Raw genomic sequence first — 25563 nt, 5'->3', positions numbered from 1 at the left:
ATATTAATCTCTTTTAAAAATGAGGATGGCATAAATACTAGCATGTCAACACTCCGCAGGCATCTCAGGACAGAGGGGTGACAAAAGTTTAATATTTGATATTCACATTTTTTGGCAGCTATTATCTTCAATAGCTCCATATCAAAGCCTCAATTTCTCCCTGGTTTTTGATATGTTGTAAAGTTGATGTAGGCAGATATTTCACAGGCTTAGTCAACCCGAAATAATCAAAAACCTTAAAATGTGCACAATTAAGAAAATAGGTCATTAATAACCATGATGTGCTACATTAAAACAGATAAAACACATTCATTGCCATAGTGCCATCATTCACTGTCTTATCTTGCGTCTACCAATGATTGCTTTTTTCCATAATTATGAGATCTTTTCTCAAATTATGAGTTAAGGTGTCTTAAACAGCTTAATTCAGTGAGTGCAATGTGCTTTCATAGATTCCAAACCTTTTCCTGGTCTGGAAAACAGTTTTCCAACTTCATGACTTTTCCAGATATTTCATTAACCTGGGAAGGGAACCCTGCTTAAAATTTGTTTAGGCTACAAATATGTGTGATTGATGATCTACCTGGATACAAGAAAAGTTGTAAATAATTGTAAGCAATAAATGAAGTGGCAAAGTGTGCATTACAGCCGATGCCTACAGCAGGTGTCAATTAAGTTTACTGACATTGCATCATTACATCAGTAACTTCATGGAAGGAGAGCCACTATAATTGGTTTTACTTGGAAACCTAACCTGGGACTGGTTATTGTCAACATAGACTTATTCAAGGACATCTGTGACTCTCTTTGTGTGGTTCAGTTAATGAAATCGCCAACCTGGTTAAACCAAAAAGAACTAGCTAAATCTACACTACTGGATCTCATTTTTACAAGCAATCACATTCTCTGATTGGAACTTTTTGTAACGATATTAGTGATGACTGTGCAGTTGTGTGCATGAGAGAAAGTAAAATTATAAACAATGTTTTATCTATAAGAGACAATTTAAACATTTTATTTATTTTTTGCACAATCTATTTAACAGTGACCTGGGTATTGTCTCACAAATGGCTGATGTTGATGTAGTTTCAGACTATTTTAAATCCACTTTCTCAGCTGTATGTGATAAACACACCCCTTTTAGAAGACTCTGGAAATGTATCATCCAGATAGATAAGATCAGATAGATAAGATTAGATAGATTAGATAGATAGATAGATAGATAGATAGATAGATAGCTTTATTTATCCCCGAAGGGAAATTAAAATGTTGTAGCAGCTGATAAAAATATCAAGACACAAGGACAAAAACATATATCACAGAAACAGAGAATACAATAAATACATAAATACCCCCCCAGCTAGTGCGCAGGTAAAACAATAAAAGCATAATGAAAGCTAAATAAAAATTTTAAAAGTGCATGTGAAATGGATTAAAGCGGGTGAGTATTTACAGTTATAGGGAGGCATTGTATTGTATGCCAGCAGGTAAAAATGTTTTTCTGTGGCGGCCCTTTGAGCAGCGGGGCAGAATGAATCTGTTGCTGAATGTGCTTTTATATGAGTCCAGTGTTTTATGGAGGGGATGGGTGACTGAGCAGCGAGGATGGAAAACCAGGATTTGTCCAGTGGAAGTGGGGTGTAGGGGATTGATAGCAAGATCAGCTGTCTTGCTCCTAGGGGAACTCAGAGTGCGGGGACAGAGTTTGAGGAAGACAGTGAGGGAAATGTCAGATGAAGCAGCAAGAACCAGCCAGTTTATCTATTACCGAAGAAATAATGTCAGTTGGGGGCCAGCAGGGGGAACTACTAAGCAGGGCACATAACTCCTTGAGATCAGGTGGAGAGATCCACTTCCTCTCAGGAGGAAATCCAGGAAGAGGAAGGTTATTTAAGTGTGGGAATCCATTTTGTTTGAGGCCATGCGGCAAGGTGAGTGTGTTTGCTGATCCTGTAAGTTCATTTAGCTCCTTTAACTTGTAGCATGTGAAATAGAGTATGGTGATGTGCTAGGAAAGGTAGTATCAGCCCTGTTTCTACCTGGAGCTCGCATGTACGGAGCCTGGGTTTGGTTGAAGGTGGCAGTGCTGTTTGGGCTGAGAAAACCATGTGTAAGTGAGGTAAAGGAGGTTATTGGGTTGGTGCGGGGAGGGGAGCAGTGAGACCTGGCATTAGGGGAGTGTCTCTGGGAGACCAGAGATCACTGTCTAGCCTCCTGGAGGTGTTGTGGGACCAACTAGACGAAACACTGGTGAAAGGAGGTTCCCACCCGATGACCCCAAAGACATGCTAGTTATCACTGCTCACTGGTCTGTATAGTTAAGCCTTTCCATATTAGCTTATCATAGGGCTTAGGTTATTCACTGAGTTTTGATCCTTTCTCTAGAGCACAAACTTCTTGTGTTTATTTGAACATGATCTTGTGAAATGTTGACAGTAGTCTGTCCGACACCACCTCCTCCACAGTGCATAAGTTCAGACCAACAGCAGACTGGACCTTCTTGATTATTTTGTTCAGTCTATTTACATCTTTCTTTTTTAAACATGTACCCCAACACACCACAGCAAAGACTAGAGTGCTGGCCACAACCGATTGATAAAACATGTTAAGCATTTTACTGCCTACATGAAAAGACCTCAGCCTCCTCAAGAAGTACAGCCGGCTCAGGCCCTTTTTGTAGACAGCCTCCGTGTTTGCTGACCATTCCAACCTGCTGTCCAGTACAACACCCAAATACTTGTATCTGTCCACAATCGCCATGTCGATTGACCATTTATGTGGACTGGAGAAGATGGGGGCTTGTTCCTCCTATAGTCCACCACCATCTCCTTTGTTTTAGCTACATTGAGCTGCAGCTTGTTCTCCTCACTCCACTGAACAAAGCTGTCGACTAGGCCCCTGTACTCCTCATCATGTCCACCCTCCACACACCCGACAATGGCTGTGTCATCAGAAAATTTCTGGATGTGACATGAGTCTGTGTTGTAATTGAAGTCGGATGTGTAGGTGGTAAAGAGGAAAGGGGAGAGCACTGTTCCCTGGGGGGCTCCGATGTTACTCACCAGACGTTCAGACACACAGCTCTGCAGCCTCACAACCTCGGTCTGCCTTTCAAGTAATCCCCAATCCATGTGACCAGAGGAGCCTCCACCTTCATGGTTTCCAGTTTGGTCTTTAACAGATCAGGCTGAATTGTGTTAAAGGCACTTGTGGAATCAAAAAACATGATCCTCACTGTGGTGCTGGGTCTGTCCAGGAAGGAGTAGGCCCTCTGCAGCATGTATATAACACACCTTTGGACTGAGGTATGCTAGGACCAGTCTCTCCATAACATTCATAATATGAGAGGTCAGTGCAATCAGCCTGTAGTCAGTAAGGGCAACAGGATGCAACTTCTTGGGAACCGGGACCATGATGTTTTCCAGATGGAGGGGACTCTCTATAAATGCAGGCTCATATTGAACAGGTGTTGTAGTACTTCAAACAGCTGACTGGCACATGCTTTCAGTATATGAGGGCTGATGCCATCCGGTCCAGCAGCCTTCCCCTGGTTAAGTTTTGAAAATTCCCTCTTCACCTGGTTAGCTGTGATGTATAGTCCAGTGGGGCATGAGTCATGGACTGCACTGGCAGTAAACAGGGCAGTGATAGGGGTGAAAGAGACAGAGGTGGGTCCGAGTAGGACAGGCAGCAAGGATTGGTGGGGGGCAAAGAGGTTGAACTCAGTGTAGTAGTAGGGGGACTGCTGGTGGATGAGCCCGAGTCTAACCTATTGTAAAACTGATTCAGCTCATTAGCCCACTGTATGTTTCCCTCAACCGCAGCCCCACCTTTCCTCTGGAACCCAGTGATCCTCCTCATCCCACTCCCTGACCTCGCTCCTCTGTAGTTTTTCCTCCAGTCTCTGCCTGTAGGAGTTTTTACTCTCCCTGAGTCTCCATTTTAGTTTATTCTGTACACATTTCAGTTCTGTTTTGTCCCCTGACCTAAATGCCCTCATTTTTTTCATTTATTAGGGCCTTCAAGTCAAGGTTTATTATTTGGGTAACATCAGATCACTTTAGTGGGAATAGTGGTATCAGCACAGAAATGTATATAATCAGAAACACAATCGGTAATGCTATCTATGTCTTCCCCATGTGGTTCATAGAGGGCATTCCAAGTCAGTAGCCTCCAGAGCCCCACGCAGGGACTCCATGGCGTCATGAGACCATTTCCTCACTGTCCTAGTTATGGCTGGTTGCTGCTTAACAACTGGCCTGTATAGTGGAGTGAGCAGTACTAAATTATGGTCTGACCTGCCTAATGGGGGGAGGGCAGTGGAACTATAGGCATTTTTAACATTTGCATTCAGCATATCCAAAGTTTTGTTTTCTCTAGTAGTGCAGTTGACGAATTGGCGGAAGGTGGGGAGGAGAGAGGGACGTGGTTAAAATCCCCTGTGATGGTGATGAAGGCATCAGGGTACCTTGTTTGTAGGCATGCTGTTACGCCATGGACGACGTCACACGATGCCTCTGCATTCCCGGAAGGGGGAATGTAAATAGTGACAGCGATGACAGCAGTAAATTCCCTCGGGAGATAATATGGACAAAGTCCGATGGCAATCAACTCTATCTTCGGGCTGCAGACATGCTCCTTGATAGAGATGTGCCCAGGATGACACCACTTAGAGTTTCTAAACACAGCAAGTCCCCCTCTTTTCTTTTTGTCGCTCGCTGTGGTGTCTCGGTCCGGGCGGACTGTGTGGAAGCCGGGTATGGTCACATTGGAGTCCGGTTTCTGTTTGTGCAACCATGACTCCGTGAAGCACATTATACTGCATTCTTTGTAACCCCTCTGTGTCTTGACAAGCGCTTCCAGTTCCTCCATTTTATTTGCCAAGGATCTTACGTTTCCCGTGATGATAACCGGATGCAGGGTTTAAATCTCCTTCTCTTCATCCTCCGTTTAACACCCACTCTACAGCCCCGTCATCTCTTCCTCAACTCCTCCGGGATTTCGGGCTTATGAGCTGATCCCATATAGGGATCATTCAGGTATCAGGCAACTGACAGGTGTAACTGAGCTCAGCTGGAACCTCATCAAGGGACGCTCCACCCGCTACTCTATATAAAGGTGTTGCCACATCACGCATGTGTGAGATACCATGGCTGCTTTACAGCATATTCTCGCTGCTAAACAACAGTGTCGCCGTGAGCGAAGCCAAACCGTATATGTAAATGCATTTGTGCGTCAGCACTTCAGCCCACTCGACGTGCTGTCAGACCAGGCTGTCCAAATGAAGTACCGTCTGAGATACAATGCCTCACCAACTAGTGTCTCCACACATCCGGAGGGCAACCCAGTGCAATTTCGCCCTCAGCCCGGAGGTGCAGTGCCTGTCTGCGCTGTGTTTTTACACAGTGGGGAGCTTCCTGGAAGTGGTGGGAGATGGCACCAGCCTCAGCAGGGCGTCTGTGTTTTTTTGTTTAAATATAATACATTTCCTTATGATTCTCTTACCAAGACTACTTCTTATTTAGTTGTAGTCTTGTTTTCATCATGAAAATAGGTCATTAACAAATATTTATCGTCTTAGTTTTTCATTAGAATTATTAGAACACATACACACGAGCAGCAGGGAATTAGTGTGTTAGGTAGCAGTGCTGTGTGTGACTTATGCGCTGATTAAGTGGTGGGTGATCGATTTGCCTGACATTGATTGATTTAGTTTCAGCACCGCGGTAGTGGCAAGCTCCTCTTAAGAGCTTCTTAAAGAGCGATCCTAAGATTAAGAACGCATCTAGCGACCCTTCTTACCAAAGATGTTCTTAACTGTGCTCTTAAGTCTTAAGATCGATGGATTGTTCATTAATATGCACTGTCCTCTTCAAATAAAAAATAAATAAAAAAATAAAACTGGGAAACGCAACCATTATTTGTTTATTCTCAGAATTCTAACAATAATGCAGTATCAACCGGGAGTTTACAGTACAACTCTGGGAAGTTTAGTCCAATTGGAGCTCACTGGATAAAAAATTTGCATTGCATCCTATGATGATACAATGATTGTGTCCATGCAATATTCATATGATATATTCACAGTATTGTATCACAATATGGCAACAGTCTTTACTGTGTGTCGCATAAAATGGCAGACTATTTTGATACAAACCCCCCATAAACTTTGAAAAAAGGAGAAAAAGTAAAAAGTAAACAATTTCTACAGTTTTATACTATGAATATCTATCATAGCCGTATGAAGGCAAAACATACATAAACAGTACTTTTATGTGTTGATGTGTGTGTTTTAACTAAGTAAGTAAGTAAGTAAGTAAGTAAATTTTATTTCTATAGCACTTTTCACAGATAAAATCACAAAGTGCTTTACAGCAATAATAAAAAGCAGTAAAATACAGACAGAGACAACACAGAAAACACACAAAGGCACAGAAAACAGATAAAGTCACAGAGGCCCAAAAACATCAACTTCAGTAAAAAGCCTGTCTAAAAAGATAAGTTTTTAGTTCTCTCTTAAAACCTTCAGTGGACTCTATGCTACGCAGAGTCAGAGGTAGTGCATTCCAAAGGTGTGGAGTACTGGCCTGGAAAGAACAATCTCCTCATCTTTTGAAATGGGTGCGGGGGACCATCAGGAGTTTCTGATCAGATGACCTTAGTGAACGTGAGGGAGAATAGGGTCTCAGTAGGTCAGTGATGTACGAGGGGGCTTGATCATGGAGGGCTCTAAAAGTAAGTACTAAGATCTTAAAATGAATCCTAAAATTAACTGGTAGCCAGTGTAGGGAATATAGAATCGGGGTGATGTGATCCCTTTTCTTAGACCCAGTTAAAAGCCTTGCTGCTGCATTTTGCACGTGCCCCATGTACAGAGGTGATGCCTCGCTGCAGCGGTCGCAGGTTCGACTCCGGCTTGCAACCCTTTGCTGCATGTCAACCCCTACTCTCTCTCTCAACCCATTTCACTCTGTCCTGTTCATTAAAGGCAAAAAGCCCAAAAAAAAAATAATCTTAAAAAAAAAAAAAAGTTTTGAGAAACTGAGCTATAGTTTCAGGAAATGTGTTCAAACAATTGGGAAAAACTGTAAATTACCCCAGGTTGTGCTCAGAGCTCGGTAAAACTGTTTTCTTTACTTATACACTCTGGGCATGGAATGGGCTCCAAAATGTTGTTATCTTAGAAGCACTCCCTTCCTTGAATACTTTTAAAAACTGCCCCTCAGGAAACATGTTGCTGCTGTGTATAATCCTTGACATGGGTGGAATGTGAATGTGTACATGTTTTACTATGTGACATAGTGTTTTTTTTAAGTGGGACTGATTATGTCGATTGTCCTGCAGACTTGTCCAGGACATTCTAGAAGAAGAGACCTTGTATCTCAATGGGAGCCTCTTGGCTTAATTTTTTTTTTTAAGATGATTTATATGGGGTTTTGGCCTTTATTGACAGGACAGAGAGTGAAATGGTGAGACAGAGAGAAAGTGGGGACTGACATGCAGCAAAGGGCCGCGAGCCGGTTTCGAACCCGTGGCCGCTGCAGCGAGGCGATGCCTCTGTACATGGGGCACTGGCACTATCCACTACTCTACCGACGCCCCCCTCTTGGCTTAATTAAGAATGAAAAAAAAAAAAAAAATGACACCGTGTAGTTTTTGGCAAGTGATGTCTACATACTAAAAAAATTGAGTCACTGATATAAATAATTTGATACAGGAGATGAAATTCAGTAAAAATCATAACTTGTAGCTGTATAACAAACTGCTTAGACACAGAAAATCTAAAAATATAGTTTCATCAAAAGTAGACAGGACTTGAAAAAAGCTAATCACTAAATGCAAGGTGACAGCCTTTGTGCAGTTTAAAAACAAACAGGGGTTGATTATGTGTTCTGCTGGATTGACTGAATTAACGCAATTTGTGACTTCTCTGCCTCTGTAAAGGAGGCGTAAACACAATGCAGAAGGGATTTACACAAGCCACAAGGAACTGTAGTTGAATTGTGTAATTGATTGTAGTGGGAAAAGAAACATGCAAAACTGACTATAAGAAATACAAATGAAAAAATTAGGCTATTACTAATGAACACACTATCTGATGACTGTAACACAAACAATGTAGTCTGTGTTCACCAAACTTAAATTTGAACTTGACCATCATTACAGTACAAACTGCAACTGAACCTTTCTTTATTTTGTTAAAGCTATAGTGCATAACTTCTACAGGTCCTTAATATCCGTTTCACCCAAGCCACTACTAGAGGAGATGACACAATGCTGATTAAGCCGATCGGCTCCTCTAACATCTCGCGGTATTTTTCAATATACAGTACAGGCCAAAAGTTTGGACACACCTTCTCATTCAATGCGTTTTCTTTATTTCCATGACTATTTACATTGTAGATTCTCACTGAAGGCATCAAAACTATGAATGAACACATGTGGAGTACAAAAAAAGGTGAAATAACTGAAAACATGTTTTATATTCTAGTTTCTTCAAAATAGCCATCCTTTGCTCTGATTACTGCTTTGCACACTCTTGGCATTCTCTCCATGAGCTTCAAGAGGTAGTCACCTGAAATGGTTTCCACTTCACAGGTGTGCCTTATCAGGGTTAATTAGTGGAATTTCTTGCTTTATCAATGGGGTTGGGACCATCAGTTGTGTTGTGCAGAAGTCAGGTTAATACACAGCCGACAGCCCTGTTGGACAACTGTTAAAATTCATATTATGGCAAGAACCAATCAGCTAACTAAAGAAAAACGAGTGGCCATCATTACTTTAAGAAATGAAGGTCAGTCAGTCTGGAAAATTGCAAAAACTTTAAATGTGTCCCCAAGTGGAGTCGCAAAAACCATCAAGTGCTACAACGAAACTGGCACACATGAGGACCGACCCAGGAAAGGAAGACCAAGAGTCACCTCTGCTTCTGAGGATAAGTTCATCCGAGTCACCAGCCTCAGAAATCACAAGTTAACAGCAGCTCAGATCAGAGACCAGATGAATGCCACACAGAGTTCTAGCAGCAGACCCATCTCTAGAACAACTGTTAAGAGGAGACTGTGCGAATCAGGCCTTCATGGTCAAATAGCTGCTAGGAAACCACTGCTAAGGAGAGGCAACAAGCAGAAGAGATTTGTTTGGGCCAAGAAACACAAGGAATGGACATTAGACCAGTGGAAATCTGTGCTTTGGTCTGATGAGTCCAAATTTGAGATCTTTGGTTCCAACCGCCGTGTCTTTGTGAGACGCAGAAAAGGTGAACGGATGGATTCCACATGCCTGGTTCCCACTGTGAAGCATGGAGGAGGAGGTGTGATGGTGTGGGGGTGTTTTGCTGGTGACACTGTTGGGGATTTATTCAAAACTGAAGGCACACTGAACCAGCATGACTACCACAGCATCCTGCAGCGACATGCCATCCCATCCGGTTTGCGTTTAGTTGGACCATCATTTATTTTTCAACAGGACAATGACCCCAAACACACCTCCAGGCTGTGTAAGGGCTATTTGACCAAGAAGGAGAGTGATGGAGTGCTGCGGCAGATGACCTGGCCTCCACAGTCACCAGACCTGAACCCAGTCGAGATGGTTTGGGGTGAGCTGGACCGCAGAGTGAAGGCAAAGGGGCCAACAAGTGCTAAACACCTCTGGGAACTCCTTCAAGACTGTTGGAAAACCATTTCAGGTGACTACCTCTTGAAGCTCATCGAGAGAATGCCAAGAGTGTGCAAAGCAGTAATCAGAGCAAAGGGTGTCTATTTTGAAGAAACTAGAATATAAAACATGTTTTCAGTTATTTCACCTTTTTTTGTTAAGTACATAACTCCACATGTGTTCATTCATAGTTTTGATGCCTTCAGTGAGAATCTACAATGTAAATAGTCATGAAAATAAAGAAAACGCATTGAATGAGAAGATGTGTCCAAACTTTTGGCCTGTACTGTATATCATTTTTAGTATGCGTGTAGACCGGCGACATTCCCGCGCTGGCGCACAGGAAATGCTTCCTCACAACAAGAAGGGAGGGGGAGGACGAGCGGAGAGTGTCACAGCAAGAGGTAGAGCGCAGGTAGAAAGTGAAAGCAACATGGCGGAGAAGCGGCCGAGACACGGTTCAGAAGTGGATCTTACCACAAAGAAAAAGCCTGGACGTTCGGCTGAAGGTCTATTAGCAAAGAAGGAAAGTGACCGACGGAGAAGGCAAACAAGGATTTGTATTGGCGTCGCTTTTTCTCGGTGGAGAGCCCTGAAGGAAGACATTGGGCTGAGGGCAGACACGGATGTTGCCTTGCTGCTGTTGGATAAGTAAGTGACTTGGTTTATAATTATATTATGAGTAGTATGTGTTGCTGTTACATGTACTGGACCTAGTACTTTATTATTTTCTTGGAAATGGTGCTATGAACGTAATGTAATGTTAGCAGCCTGGTGTTCGCCACGTTGTGTAGCATTGTGTACACGGTGTGAAGTGAGTGTTACTCTGTGTACACGGTGTGTGGCAACTGGCGAGTGTTACTCTGTGTACATGGAAGTGCCGCCGGGTTATTAGTTGTAATAACGCATTATATGCTGGGAGGCGACAGAAGTTACGCACTATAGCTTTAAGTAAGTGTTTGGTTGTATTTACCTCAGCATTAACATCTATATTGCCACCATCTCCAATTATAGCCACAAAGTCAATGAAAACTGCCATTTTCTTAGTACAAATCTGGCCATATGTTTTTAAAACTGTAGCTAATGTAAGCCTCATTTACTGGATGGCACCAACACAGCTCAACTCATCTCAACTCACTTAAGCCCTGTTTCCATTTCCAGCAGTACGTTACAGTTCAGTTCGGTACTCTTTTTTTTCTGTTTCCACTGCGAAAAAGTGTGGATGGTACCAATGGAACCATTCCATACTGTTCCCATTTTTTGGTACCCCTTCTGTTGGGGTACCTAGCAGACAGATCTGGTACTAAAAGGTGGAGCTGTGAACACTGCAGTCCGTTGATTGGTCACTCTGCTCAGGGTTGAGTTGTGGCTTTTTTAAGGCTTCTGTAATTTAATTAGTAGACTGTAACTATAAAATGACAGGATGTTTTCCTGCCTTTTGCAGCAGGTGTAGTCGTAGAAAAAACATAACTAACTGCCGTCAACTATTAAGGTGGAACGTTAGCTTGTAATGTTACTCAATGCATGAGGTGACGATGTGAATCAATCAACACACCTTAAATATTCCATATGACAACTCTGACCATTACTTTAGCTTTTATATGACATACACTTTTAGTAATGAGTGGATCTTTAAGTGTTTATATATATTAATTTTGTCCAGGTTATGTGAACTGCATATATTCTAATCCTCACTCTGAGAAAAAAAAGCATTGCAGAGTGTAGTTCTTGTGAGCTACGGACTACTAAACTCCCGAGCTTGCCTGATAAGGACTAAATGCACAAACCCACTATTTTTAAATATCCCATGGGGAAGACTCACTGCAGCCTGTTTTATCTTGCTCTTAAAATGTCGGCGTACAACCCCTTTCTGCGGACAATAAACGAGGTGCAGACTTCCATCTGTGTCACCAGTGAAGAGAAAATACAGTGAGTGCTGGACAGATCAGTGAGTGACAACAACCCCACCCACATTTAAGAGTACCATTTGCGGTGGAAACGCTAGGGTCTAGGTAGACTCACAAGTCAGTCTTTAGATGCTTTGCATAACTAAAGACTGATGACTTTCTCCCTTATTTTGTGTTTAGATGGGCGGATACAATTTCAGAGTTTAAAAAAACTCCCGGTCCTTCTGTGGCTCGCTGAACTCTTGTGCTTGTAAACATAGTCCCACTAGAAACATGCGTAGCGGTACTGAATGGCTCAGCCACGCTCGCAGAAAACGCCGTCAAAGTTAGTGGATGTTTGTTGCGTTTGTGGCGAAACATTCTCGCCAACTAAAAGAAACAAACATAATCTTTTACAAGGCCATGACTCATCCGTCCGGCCGGACTATAGAGGGAATCGCCTTGTTGTTTACAAATACTTTCGGGTAGAAAACCAGGAGAGCTTTAAGCTATATATACACTGAACAAAAATATAAACGCAACACTTTTGTTTTTGCTCCCATTTTTCATGGCCTGAACTCAAAGATCTAAAACTTTTTCTACATACACAAAAGACCATTTCCCCTCACATACTGTTCACAGATCTGTCTAAATCTGTGTTAGTGAGCACTTCTCCTTTGCCGAGATAATCCATCCCACCTCACAGGTGTGCCATATCAAGATGCTGATTAGACAGCATGATTATTGCACAGGTGTGCCTTAGGCTGGCCACAATAAAAGGCCACTCTAAAATGTTCAGTTTTATCACACAGCACAATGCCACAGATGTCGCAAGTCTTGGGAGAGCGTGCAATTGGCATGCTGACTGCAGGAATGTCCACCAGAGCTGTTGCCCGTGAATTGAATGTTCATTTCTCTACCATAAGCCGTCTCCAAAGGCGTTTCAGACAATTTGGCAGTACATCCAACCGGCCTCACAACCGCAGACCACGTGTAACCACACCAGCCCAGGACCTCCACATCCAGCATGTTCACCTCCAAGATCGTCTGAGACCAGCCACCCGGACAGCTGCTGCAACAATCGGTTTGCATAACCAAAGAATTTCTGCACAAACTGTCAGAAACCGTCTCAGGGAAGCTCATCTGCATGCTCGTCGTCCTCATCGGGGTCTCGACCTGACTGCAGTTCGTCGTCGTAACTGACTTGAGTGGGCAAATGCTCACATTCGATGACGTCTGGCACGTTGGAGAGGTGTTCTCTTCACGGATGAATCCCGGTTTTCACTGTTTGGGGCAGATGGCAGACAGAGTGTGTGGTGTCGTGTGGGTGAGCGGTTTGCTGATGTCAACGTTGTTGATCGAGTGGCCCATGGTGGCGATGGGGTTATGGTATGGGCAGGCGTATGTTATGGACAATAAACACAGGTGCATTTTATTGATGGCATTTTGAATGTACAGAGATACCGTGACGAGATCCTGAGGCCCATTGTTGTGCCATTCATCCACGACCATCACCTCATGTTGCAGCATGATAATGCACGGCCCCATGTTGCAAGGATCTGTACACAATTCCTGGAAGCTGAAAACATCCCAGTTCTTGCATGGTCAGCATACTCACCGGACATGTCACCCATTGAGCATGTTTGGGATGCTCTGGATCGGCATATACCACAGCCTGTTCCAGTTCCTGCCAATATCCAGCAACTTTGCACAGCCATTGAAGAGGAGTGGGCCAACATTCCACAGGCCACAATCAACAACCTGATCAACTCTATGTGAAGGAGGTGTGTTGCACTGCGTGTGGCAAATGGTGGTCACACCAGATACTGACTGGTTTTCTGACCCCCCCAGACCCCCCCAATAAAGCAAAACTGCACATTTCAGAGTGGCCTTTTATTGTGGCCAGCCTAAGGCACACCTGTGCAATAATCATGCTGTCTAATCAGCATCTTGATATGCCACACCTGTGAGGTGGGATGGATTATCTCGGCAAAGGAGAAGTGCTCACTAACACAGATTTAGACAGATTTGTGAACAATATTTGAGGGAAATGGTCTTTTGTGTATGTAGAAAAAGTTTTAGATCTTTGAGTTCAGCTCATGAAAAATGGGAGCAAAAACAAAAGTGTTGCGTATATATTTTTGTTCAGTGTATTTAAATATATAATATACATATATATATATATATATATATATATGTATATCAAATTTTTCACATCACTGTATCACCATTTAGACTAATCCGATGTTTGTAAAGTCTATAAACACAATGATTGAACAATAACTAACGTTATTTCTTAGCCGTTAGTGGTGTCTGCAATAGGTAATAACTCATTAAACGGTCTGTGAAAAAAATATTTTTCCAGCGGATATCTTAGTTACAACATGATTGAGCTAGCAAAGCAGTTTTGTGTTGCTATGTGTGGTATTTATTCAGTTTTGGGAAATCACGATGTCTAGAAAGCATCAGTGGCTGCAGCTGACAGGGACAGCTAACCGTAGCAGCAAAGCTAACATCAGGACGTCATCTGTTAAAAGCCTCCCGTTGTCGGATACAACATGAAACTACTCCAGTTAGCTCAATCATGTTGTAACTAAGACATCCGCTGGAAAAAATATTTTCTTCACGGATGAGCACACGTTTGATAAAACGGAGTTAAATCTCTCGGCATCCATTTTCAAGCTCTCTGTGTGTTTGTTTCCTTGTGGACGAGAAAAGGGGGAGCGCACATTTCCGAGAAGGCGTGTCCTTTTCAAAAATGCAAGAGGCGTTGCTTTGTTGCTGGCTGTTTTCGCCGGTGTGTTAAACACACTTTAGAAAGGAGTGTCCCCAGACTATCAGAAGGCGGAGATCTCTGATTGTCTGGTGGCGAGACTAGGGTCTAGGTAACACATCTGAAGGGTTGCTTTTGGTTCCAGAGGTACCATACTGAAAGTGTTTGGTGGAAATGGGGCTTTAGAACCGCTCTTTTTTGGATTTCCATTGGCAAAAGTTGAGGATGGTCCCTGGTACCTGGTACTTTTTTTTTGTACCTCCTCAGTCAAGGTTCCAAGCAAGCTGACCTCATACTAGAAACAGAGAAGCAACCGTGTATTTTTGTTCACTCAAACAAGATTTGAAAGAATGACAGCCCCATTCCTCTGTGTATGGTGGCTGGGCTCAGCCTTAGAGATAGAGTGAGGAGCTCTGACATCCAGAGAGAGCTCGGAGTAGAGCCGCTGGTCCTAAGTGTTTTCAAGGAGCCAGCTGAGGGGGTTAGGGCATCTGATCAGGAGGTCCTGGGGCAGATCCAGAACACACTGGGGGGGATTAGGCTATATATCTCATCTGGCCTGGGAACACTTCAGGATCCCCAGGGAGGAGCTGGAATGCGGTGCTGGAGAAACGGACATCTGGAGTACCTTGCTCAGCCCGCTGGCACCATGACCTGACCCCCAGTAAGTGGATTAAAATGGATGGATGGAATTTATACAGCAAAACCTGGACTTAGCAACATGTACTGTGTTGTGTTGAAGGTGATGTCATGGCAGTGTCACGTGGTGGCACTGTGACAGCCAGTTAAGAGTTTTGCCTACTGGGGCGTCAGTGGCTTAGTGGATAGAGCAGGTGCCCCATGTACAAGGCTGTTGTTGCAGTGGCCCAGGTTCGACTCCAGCCTGTGGCCCTTGCTGCATGTCATTACCCCTCTCTCTCTCTCCCCCTTCACGCTCAACTGTCCTATCTATAAAGGCAAAAAATGCCCCAAAAAAATATCTTAGAAAAAAAAAAAGTTTTGCCTACACTGATAGGGTGCTATCTGCACTGAGAAAAGCATCTGGTAACAAAAGTGAGTCGGAGTTGAGTTGAGCCAAAGCAATGCCATGAAAATGAGGCGTTAGATGAAAGATATACTTTGCAAAATTTCCTAAAAAAAAAAAAAGGACTCATAGACTCATATTAAAGTAATCCCTGTCACTGATCCACTCCCAGTGTGTGGTGGTGTATTTATTTGCAGAGACTCTGCCCCTGCCTGGATTTTCTTCTTTTCTTCTCATTTTGTTGTGTTCGGGACGTTCCTGGGCACAGCAGGTGAAGTCTGGACTGGACTAGACTAGACTAGAAAGGGTGGCAGACCAACGACCAGGTGCCAGAAAAAAAACGAGGCTTAATCTGAGTTTGGCTTTCACTTTCACTTTCTTGGGTGATACTCCTTACTAACAGTAACAGACAATTCCTGCATAGTATACCTTTAATTTGTAGAGATGTGTTTTGAAATAGACATTAAATCTGTCTCTGTTGATCACTGTTAAACAACTTATAATGTGAAGTTAAAAATGGTGTTTTTAAACTATGTATTTCATAAACTATCTTTAGAAATTGATACTGCTATTTGAAGTTTATTTATTTTCCAAGTGATACAGTAAGTTGTGATCATTGGCTCAAATGATGGGCATTTTAGAGCTGTTAAATAAAAACATACATGACCATGTGAAGCTGTTTTACCTCTATGTCAGAGATGGCAGATTCCAGTGCACAGCTCCAGTTGACCAAAGCCTCTGAGCGATAAAGCAGACCAGAGTCACACAGCCTGACGAAAGCCTCAGTCACAGCCCTGCTGAAACCCTGAAATCACATTTTAAAAATGGTCAACAGTGAAAACAGCTCAGAGATGCTACTATAAGCTCATCACTCTTTATAGCCGATTCTATACTTCGATATACGGAGGCATGCAATAACAAGATTATAGTATATAAGCTCGGGCAGCATTTTCCTGACCAAACCCGACCCGAGTCCGAGACAATTATAACCGAGCCCGATCCGAACCCGACGTTACCTGACATAGTTATTGTTATGGACAGTGTGTAAATGACCATCAAAAGACTGCTGTTACGCACAGTCAAACACGGCACTGTGCACACACTCAATAGGAGCGGAGCCTGTGTTGCGTCCAGGTGTTGTCACGTAAATAACAAATTCCAGCACTTGAATAGGCCATAGCACAACACAGCAGCATGTCAAGTGGGCCGAACCCTGTGTCAGGGTATTTTGAAGTAAGACTAGAAATATATAGTGCATTGTCGTGAAAAATTATAGGAAAGGTAATGTAATGCGGCATATTTTTTTCAATCTAAATGAAAGCACAGACTATTAACTGGTGAAGAAGAAGAGCCTCCATCTCAAAATACCTCTCCTGGCCTGTACATCCTCACAAGTATACAAATGTATTATCAATCATATAGGAAACATGTTGGTCCAAATGAAATTGTACTAAAATGAATTTCTTAAAGTCGGACTAACACACCCAGGTAATGTGATTGGGGGTCGAATTCCTCCTGCATGTATACAGTCGATCGGACCCAAACTGACCGAGGTGCTCTGCACATGCTCCAGGAAATCGAAGCATTAACCAGCTGAAAGGGGGCCACCTATCATAGTGAAGTCGGACATACTTCGGTCAATAAATTGATTCCCCTCCCGTGCTCGTATACTGGGACAAGGACAGCAGTCCAATTGAATGGCCTAGTCAAGCTTTAACCATAGTGAGCTATAACTATAGCTCGACTATACTGTGCATGTCAATGCTCCCCATATCTAAAACACAGTCAGAACAATTTTTATTTTATTTTTTTTAAAAGATATTTTTTTGGGCATTTTGCCTTTAATGGACAGGACAGGTAAGCGTGAAAGGGGGAGAGAAAGAAGGGGGGATGACATGCAGCAAAGGGCCACAGGCTGGATTCAAACCCGGGCCGCTGCGGCAACAGCCTTGCACATGGGGCGCCTGCTCTACCACTAAGCCACGCCCCGATCAGAACAATTTTTAACAATCACATTGAAATTTTATGTGTACACCACACATTTTCCAGCTGGTATAATAAGTGAGAAACATACAGTTGCAATCAAAATTATTCAACCCCCCATTGCATATTAGGCTTATTGGCAAAATGTACAATTTTTCAGCTGTTTGCAATAAACAAAGTAGACAAGAACAGTTGAAATAGTTTAATAAAACTAATATTACCATGGGTTTTATCCAAATTCAACACAAAATGCTACTTTTAACCACTACTGCAGTCTCAAAATTATTCAATCCCCTGTCTCAAGCACACCTGATGCAACTAATCACAATTATTCAACCCCCTGTTTCAAGCACACCTGGTGCAACTAATCAAGGGCTTCATTAGTTCAGGTGTGCTTGAGACAGAACACATAAATACCTGGACTGGCTAGGGTTTTGTTGAGAGTGATGTTTGATTACATGTTAGAAATATGGCTAAGTCAAAAGAATTGTCCAAAAAGTTCAGAGAAGAAATCACTGCCTTGCACAAACAAGGAAAAGGATACAAAACGATAGCAAAAGCTCTGAATGTTCCTAGAGATACAGTTTGTAGCATAGTTCACAAGTTCAAAGTTAAAGGAACAGTGGCTACACTACCTGGACGTGGCAGAAAGAGGAAACTATCAGCGGCTGCCACCAGATTCCTGAGGAGGCAAGTGGTCAAAAACCCTCGAGTGACTGCAAAACACCTGCAGCAAGACTTGGTGGCAGCAGGCACTGAGGTTTCAGTTTGCACAATAAGGCGCATACTAAACACCGAAGGGCTCCATGCCCGGACTCCAAGACGTACACCACTACTGACCCAAAAGCACAAGAAAAGTCGGCTCCAATATGCTCAAAACCATATAAATAAGCCACAGAAGTTTTGGAATTCTGTTCTGTGAAGTGATGAAACAAAACTGGAACTTTTCGGGCCTATGGAACAGCGGTGTGTCTGGAGGAAGAAGAATGAAGCATATGCTGAAAAGAACACCCTGCCTACAGTGAAACATGGCGGTGGCTCAGTGATGCTCTGGGGCTGCTTTGCTGCCTCTGGCACTGGAAACCTGCAGTGTGTGGAGGGCACGATGGATTCAGTCAAGTATCAGGAAATCTTAGGTAAAAACGTCATGTCGTCTGTGAGGAAGCTGAAGCTTGAGCGTCATTGGACCTTCCAACAGGATAATGATCCCAAGCATACCTCAAAGTCCACCAAGGCTTGGTTTCAGAAGAAGAAATGGAAGATTCTAGAGTGGCCGTCACAGTCGCCTGACTTGAACCTCATAGAAAATCTCTGGTGGGATTTGAAGAAGGCGGTTGCAAAACGCACACCCAAGAATATTATTGAACTGGAGGCCATTGCCCATGAGGAATGGGCTAAGATTCCTCAGGAACGCTGTCTGAAGCTGGTGTCTGGCTATGCATCACGTTTGCAGCAGGTCATAACAGCAAAAGGGTGCTCTACTAAGTACTGAAGATGCTTGTCATGAAGGGATTGAATAATTTTGAGACTGCAGTAGTCATTAAAAGTAGCATTTTGTGTTGAATTTGGATCAAAACCCTTGTAATATTAGTTTCAGTGAACTACCTAAGCAGTTCTTGTGTAATTTGTTTATTGCAAACAGCTGAGAAATTGTATATTTTGCCAGTAGGCCTAATATGCAATGGGGGTTGAATAAATTTGATTGCAACTGTATGTGGCTGGAATCTTACTGGATCCATAGTGAAACACGCTCTGCTCCAGTCCAGAGAAGCTCCAAGCCTCCTCAGCTGCTCGTAGATCTCTTCTCCTTTCCTGGGATACACAGGGACAAAAGCTCTCAGCTCTATAAAGCAAACATGGTGCAGACTTAACAGTAGAGGAAAAGTGATGATGTGAATGTGAGGACTCACTCGTTCTTCCATTTCCACACCTCACGTAGAAACTCCTGCCTGGTGAAGTCCTGTCTGCGCTTCCCTCCTTCCCTCAGCAGTCTCCTCTCCACCACTGTCTAACACACCCACAAATGATCGAATGAAATGTAGTACAATAACTTTATAATGACATTTTTAAGGGTTTCTTAAAATTCAGTTATAGATATGATATGAAGTCCATGGAAATCCAGACAAAATAAAATTCTTTACCACCTACTAATCAAACAACTGCTATGCTTCTTGTTAAAATTGTCACTATATTAACACAACTTTTCATTTGCAAGGCTGTTAGAGATTTGGACTGCAACCAGTCATAAAGGGAATGGGACGTGCTGACGTATTGCGGTAAGCGAGTTGTGTCATTTCCGGTGTTTCTGTGACAGCGGCTGCTTCCGAAAGGCCCACTGGCATACTGCATACTACTACTACGTACTACCACTAGATACTACTCCTACCTACTAAACAAGTTGGGTCCATTCGGACATACTAAAAGATTGGTGGGAAAACACTCCATCTGCTGGCAGAGCAGCGGTACTGCACCAAAATCTGAACGCACCTGTGACTATTGAAATTGCCCAAAAATGAAGCTGGCCGCTCTTTACCCAACAGCAACAGCAACATGTCTGCAAGCTCTCTCATGCTTCTCAACATGCAAAATGCGAGGCGTAGGCGAGCCAGAGCTCGCAGATGCCTCCTTTTGCACATAATAATTAATTCACTGCCACAGGTAAGCAATGACATGACATGCCACACTCAAAAACTTAAACTTTGCACTTTGAAGATCCTTTATATTGTTTTCGAAATAATCCAACCTGTTATGGTGATGACAACCATCATCACTTCTCATAAGTGTCACAACGCTAACATCATGTGTCAATCAAGTGATTAGTTCATTGAATATCAATATCTAGATACAGCATTTCCACCAGCACATTCTGTCATGTGTGTAGGCTGAGTCACTTTGAACACCTGTCACCTCACACAGTACAATGACGAAAACTGCTCTGCCATGATGTACTTTCATTATGCCAAACTTTATCATCATGTGTTTTAACAGTACTAGTAATGCTGGGACTCACAATCTTGGGTCTCAGGATTTGTTCTTGCTGACTGTCCCAAAAGTCAGAACTGAACTGGGAAAGAAAGCATTTAGGTTTTCTGCTCCCTCTGCCTGGAACATGTTACAGAAAACTTTGAAACAAAATGAGTTGGTCTCACCGAACACTTTTAAGGGGAAATTAGATGACCTGGAGGCAGAAACATCTGATTGTGGATGTTTTGCCTGAGGCTTTTATTATTGTAGCTGTTTTGGATGCTAAGTGTTTTTAATGTTTGTGTCCACCTTGTGTTTGTGTGTATGTGTGATTATGCTGCTGCCTGTCTTGGCCAGGACACTCTTGTAAAGAGATTTTTAATCTCAATGATTCTTTTCCTGGTTAAATAAAGGTTAAATAAAATAAATAAAAAATTATTATTATCATTACTTATTTTATTATTGTTGTTTGTTGTTGTCTTTTGAATGTCAAACAAATGTTAATGTCCAATATCAAACTAACTTAATACCGGTATAAAACAGACCGCTTTGTTCATAATCATGTATATATATATATATATATATATATATATATATATATATATATACATATACATATATATATATATATATATATATATATATATATATATATATATATATATACACACATATATATGTATATACATATATATATATATATATATATATATATATGTATATATACAGTACAGGCCAAAAGTTTGGACACACCTTCTCATTCAATGCGTTTTCTTTATTTTCATGACTATTTACATTGTAGATTCTCACTGAAGGCATCAAAACTATGAATGAACACATGTGGAGTTATGCTCTGATTACTGCTTTGCACACTCTTGGCATTCTCTCCATGAGCTTCAAGAGGTAGTCACCTGAAATGGTTTCCACTTCACAGGTGTGCCTTATCAGGGTTAATTAGTGGAATTTCTTGCTTTATCAATGGGGTTGGGACCATCAGTTGTGTTGTGCAGAAGTCAGGTTAATACACAGCCGACAGCCCTATTGGACAACTGTTAAAATTCATATTATGGCAAGAACCAATCAGCTAACTAAAGAAAAACAAGTGGCCATCATTACTTTAAGAAATGAAGGTCAGTCAGTCCGGAAAATTGCAAAAACTTTAAATGTGTCCCCAAGTGGAGTCGCAAAAACCATCAAGCGCTACAATGAAACTGGCACACATGAGGACCGACCCAGGAAAGGAAGACCAAGAGTCACCTCTGCTTCTGAGGATAAGTTCATCCGAGTCACCAGCCTCAGAAATCGCAAGTTAACAGCAGCTCAGATCAGAGACCAGATGAATGCCACACAGAGTTCTAGCAGCAGACCCATCTCTAGAACAACTGTTAAGAGGAGACTGCGCCAATCAGGCCTTCATGGTCAAATAGCTGCTAGGAAACCACTGCTAAGGAGAGGCAACAAGCAGAAGAGATTTGTTTGGGCCAAGAAACACAAGGAATGGACATTAGACCAGTGGAAATCTGTGCTTTGGTCTGATGAGTCCAAATTTGAGATCTTTGGTTCCAACCGCTATGTCTTTGTGAGACGCAGAAAAGGTGAAAGGATGGATTCCACATGCCTGGTTCCCACTGTGAAGCATGGAGGAGGAGGTGTGATGGTGTGGGGTGTTTTGCTGGTGACACTGTTGGGGATTTATTCAAAATTGAAGGCACACTGAACCAGCATGGCTACCACAGCATCCTGCAGCGATATGCCATCCTATCCGGTTTGCGTTTAGTTGGACGATCATTTATTTTTCAACAGGACAATGACCCCAAACACACCTCCAGGCTGTGTAAGGGCTATTTGACCAAGAAGGAGAGTGATGGAGTGCTGCGGCAGATGACCTGGCCTCCACAGTCACCGGACCTGAACCCAATCGAGATGGTTTGGGGTGAGCTGGACCGCAGAGTGAAGGCAAAGGGGCCAACAAGTGCTAAACACCTCTGGGAACTCCTTCAAGACTGTTGGAAAACCATTTCAGGTGACTACCTCTTGAAGCTCATCAAGAGAATGTGTGCAAAGCAGTAATCAGAGCAAAGGGTGGCTATTTTGAAGAAACTAGAATATAAAACATGTTTTCAGTTATTTCACCTTTTTTGTTAAGTACATAACTCCACATGTGTTCATTCATAGTTTTGATGCCTTCAGTGAGAATCTACAATGTAAGTGGTCATGAAAATAAAGAAAACGCATTGAATGAGAAGGTGTGTCCAAACTTTTGGCCTGTACTGCATATATATATATATATATATATATATATATATATATATATATATATATATATATATACACACACACATATATACATATACATACATATATATATACATATATATATATACATACACACACACACACACATATATATATATATATACACACAGACATATATATATATATGACCGGCGGCTGCCGTTGCTCCGCCATGATGTTTTGAATCTTGCCGGGCAGCGGCAGACGAAGAAGAAGCCCGTGGTGCATTTTGGGTAAGTAGTAGCCCTGTAGTATGCTCTGCCATCATACTACAATGTAGGCGTGTTTAGTAGGGGTAGTAGCATACTACTCCTCCCTAGTACGGTTTCAGACATACTACATACTAATTTGGTCTACTACAATCCATACTACTTGGCCTTTCAGATGCAGCCAGCGCAGTGTTGCCAAGTCTGCTCATTATAAGCGACTTTGGGCTTGTTTTTCTGTAAAGTCGCTTACAAATATTGGTAGTCGCGGGTCGCATTTTTTTTGGGCTTGTTTCTGAAGTGGAGTTGCTTATTTGGGCTTGTTCCCAGCTCCATAATAAGTTGTCAAGCAGATATTTTCGATATGTTATTTAAACGTAGGATAGTTTGTCTTGCCTGTTCCCTCTGTCCCTCCCCTTTCTCCATACACACAGGAGACAGCAGAGTTTTTTCCCACCCGCATCCTGCTTCTCATTGGCTCTGACCCTGATGGCAACGAGTACTAGCCAATCAGAGGCAGAGCAGGGTAATGTGTTTTTTTTCTGGTTAGGAAAACGTCAGTCCTGTAACTAAAAGAAAAAAGTTAGATGAGTGCATAAAAAGCAATAATAAATAAAGAATTTGTGAATTCAGGATGATATTTATTTGTGTGTGCAAATTTTACACAGCCACTGAAACCTGGCTGTGTCAAGATGAATATGTCAGTCTCAATGAATCCACTCCTCCCAGTCATAATAATACCCACATTCCTTGAGGCAGCGGCCGAGGAGGGGGAGTTGCAGCCATTTTTAACTCTAGTCTGTTAATCAGCCCTAAACCTAAACTAGATTATAATTCATTTGAAAGCCTCGTTCTCAGTCTTTTACATCCAACCTGGAAAACCTTGCAGCCACTTTTATTTGTTATAGTGTACCGTGCTCGTGGCCTGTATTCTGAATTTGTATGTGAATCCTCAGAGTTTTTATCCAGTCTAGTTCTTAAATCAGATAAAGTTATTATTGTAGGCGATTTTAACATTCATGTCGACGATGATAATGACTCCCTGGCTACCGCATTTATCTCATTATTAGACTCCATTGGCTTCAGTCAGGGTGTACATGAACCCACTCATTGATTTAACCATACCCTCGATCTAGTTCTGACTTATGGAATTAAAATTGATAACCTAACAGTCTTTCCAAAGAATCCCTCGCTATCGGATCATTATTTGATTACTTTTGATTTCTTTTTACTCGATTACACGCCACTCAGCAACAGTTACTAGACTAGATGTTTATCAGATAGTGCTGTCGCAAAATTTAAGGAAATGATTACTCTGTCGTTAAATTCAATACCAAGTCCTTCAGTAACAGAGGTTTCCCCGTATCGACTTTAACCTCTCCCGAATTGATCATTTTGTTGATAGCGCCGTAGGCTCGCTGCGAACAACACTTGATTCTGTAGCTCCTCTTAAAAAGAAGTTAACAAAGCAAAGAAAGTTCCCTCCTTGGTATAACTCTCAAACCCGTAAGTTAAAACAAATATCGCGAAAGTTTGAAAGGAACTGGCGATTAACCAAACTGGAAGAATCTCGTTTAATCTGGGCAGACAGTCTCAAAACTTATAAGAGGGGCCTCCACAACGCCAGAGCAAACTATCACTCAGCTTTAATAGAAGAAAACAAGAATAACCCCAGGTTTCTTTTCAGCACTGTAGCCAGGCTGACTGAGAGTCAAAGCTCTATTGAGCCTTGTATTCCTTTAGCCCTTAGCAGTAATGATGATTTTTTAATGACAAAATTCTAACTATTAGAGGCAAAATTCATGACCTCCTGCCCTCAGATAGTACCTATCTAACCTCAAACACAGCTGTAAAACCTAATATATATTTAGATTGCTTCTCCCCAATTTCTCTTCAAGAATTGACCGCAGTGATTTCTTCATCTAAATCATCAACGTGTCTCTTAGACCCCATCCCAACTAGGCTACTTAAGGAGGTCTTTCCTTTAGTTAACACTCATATATTAGATATGATCAATATATCCTTATTAACAGGCTATGTACCACAGTCTTTTAAGGTAGCTGTAATTAAACCTCTCCTAAAAAAGCCCACCCTTGATCCAGAGGTGTTAGCCAAATATAGACCAATATCTAATCTTCCCTTTATGTCAAAGATCCTTGAAAAAGTAGTCGCAGACCAGCTGTGTGATTTTCTCCATGATAATAATTTATTTGAGGAATTTCAGTCAGGATTTAGAGTGCACCATAGCACTGAGACAGCACTAGTTAAAATTACAAATGACCTTCTGATTGCTTCAGACAAAGGACTTGTCTCTGTACTTGTTTTATTAGATCTTAGTGCGGCGTTTGACACAATTGACCATCAAATTCTACTGCAGAGACTGGATCACTTAATTGGCCTAAAAGGTTCTGCACTGAGCTGGTTTAAATCTTATTTATCTGATCGTTTTCAGTTTGTTGACATTCATAATGAATCATCCTTACGTACCAAAGTTTGTTTTGGAGTTCCGCAAGGTTCTGTGCTCGGACCAATCCTACTTACTCTATATATGCTTCCTTTAGGTAACATCATTAGAAATCACTCTATAAATTTCCATTGTTATGCGGATGTTGTATTTATCGATGAAGCCAGAAGAAAGTAATCAATTAACTAAACTTCATAATTACCTTAAAGACATAAAAACTTGGATGAGCACCAATTTCCTGATGTTAACTTCAGACAAAACTGAAGTTATTGTTCTTGGCCCCAAACAACTCAGAGACTCGTTATCTGATG

At 42.1% G+C, this 25563-nt stretch overlaps 1 protein-coding gene across 1 annotated transcript in view; it reads right to left on the bottom strand.

Moving 5' to 3' along the window:
* Positions 1 to 25563, bottom strand: part of vars2 (valyl-tRNA synthetase 2, mitochondrial) — a 110695-nt gene that overhangs the window by 74660 nt on the left and 10472 nt on the right. Inside the window, exons 7-9 of the mRNA XM_078176127.1 lie at positions 19234 to 19331; positions 19054 to 19135; positions 16026 to 16145 (exon numbers count right to left, since the gene is read on the bottom strand). Coding sequence (XP_078032253.1) covers positions 16026 to 16145; positions 19054 to 19135; positions 19234 to 19331 — 300 coding nt within the window. The remainder of the gene's footprint in view (positions 1 to 16025; positions 16146 to 19053; positions 19136 to 19233; positions 19332 to 25563) is intronic.

The sequence above is a fragment of the Epinephelus lanceolatus genome, chromosome 16, assembly GCF_041903045.1.
Source record: "Epinephelus lanceolatus isolate andai-2023 chromosome 16, ASM4190304v1, whole genome shotgun sequence".
NCBI lineage: Eukaryota > Metazoa > Chordata > Actinopteri > Perciformes > Serranidae > Epinephelus > Epinephelus lanceolatus.
Note: the sequence above shows the minus strand (reverse complement) of the source record. Positions and strands in the feature narration are given on the sequence as shown.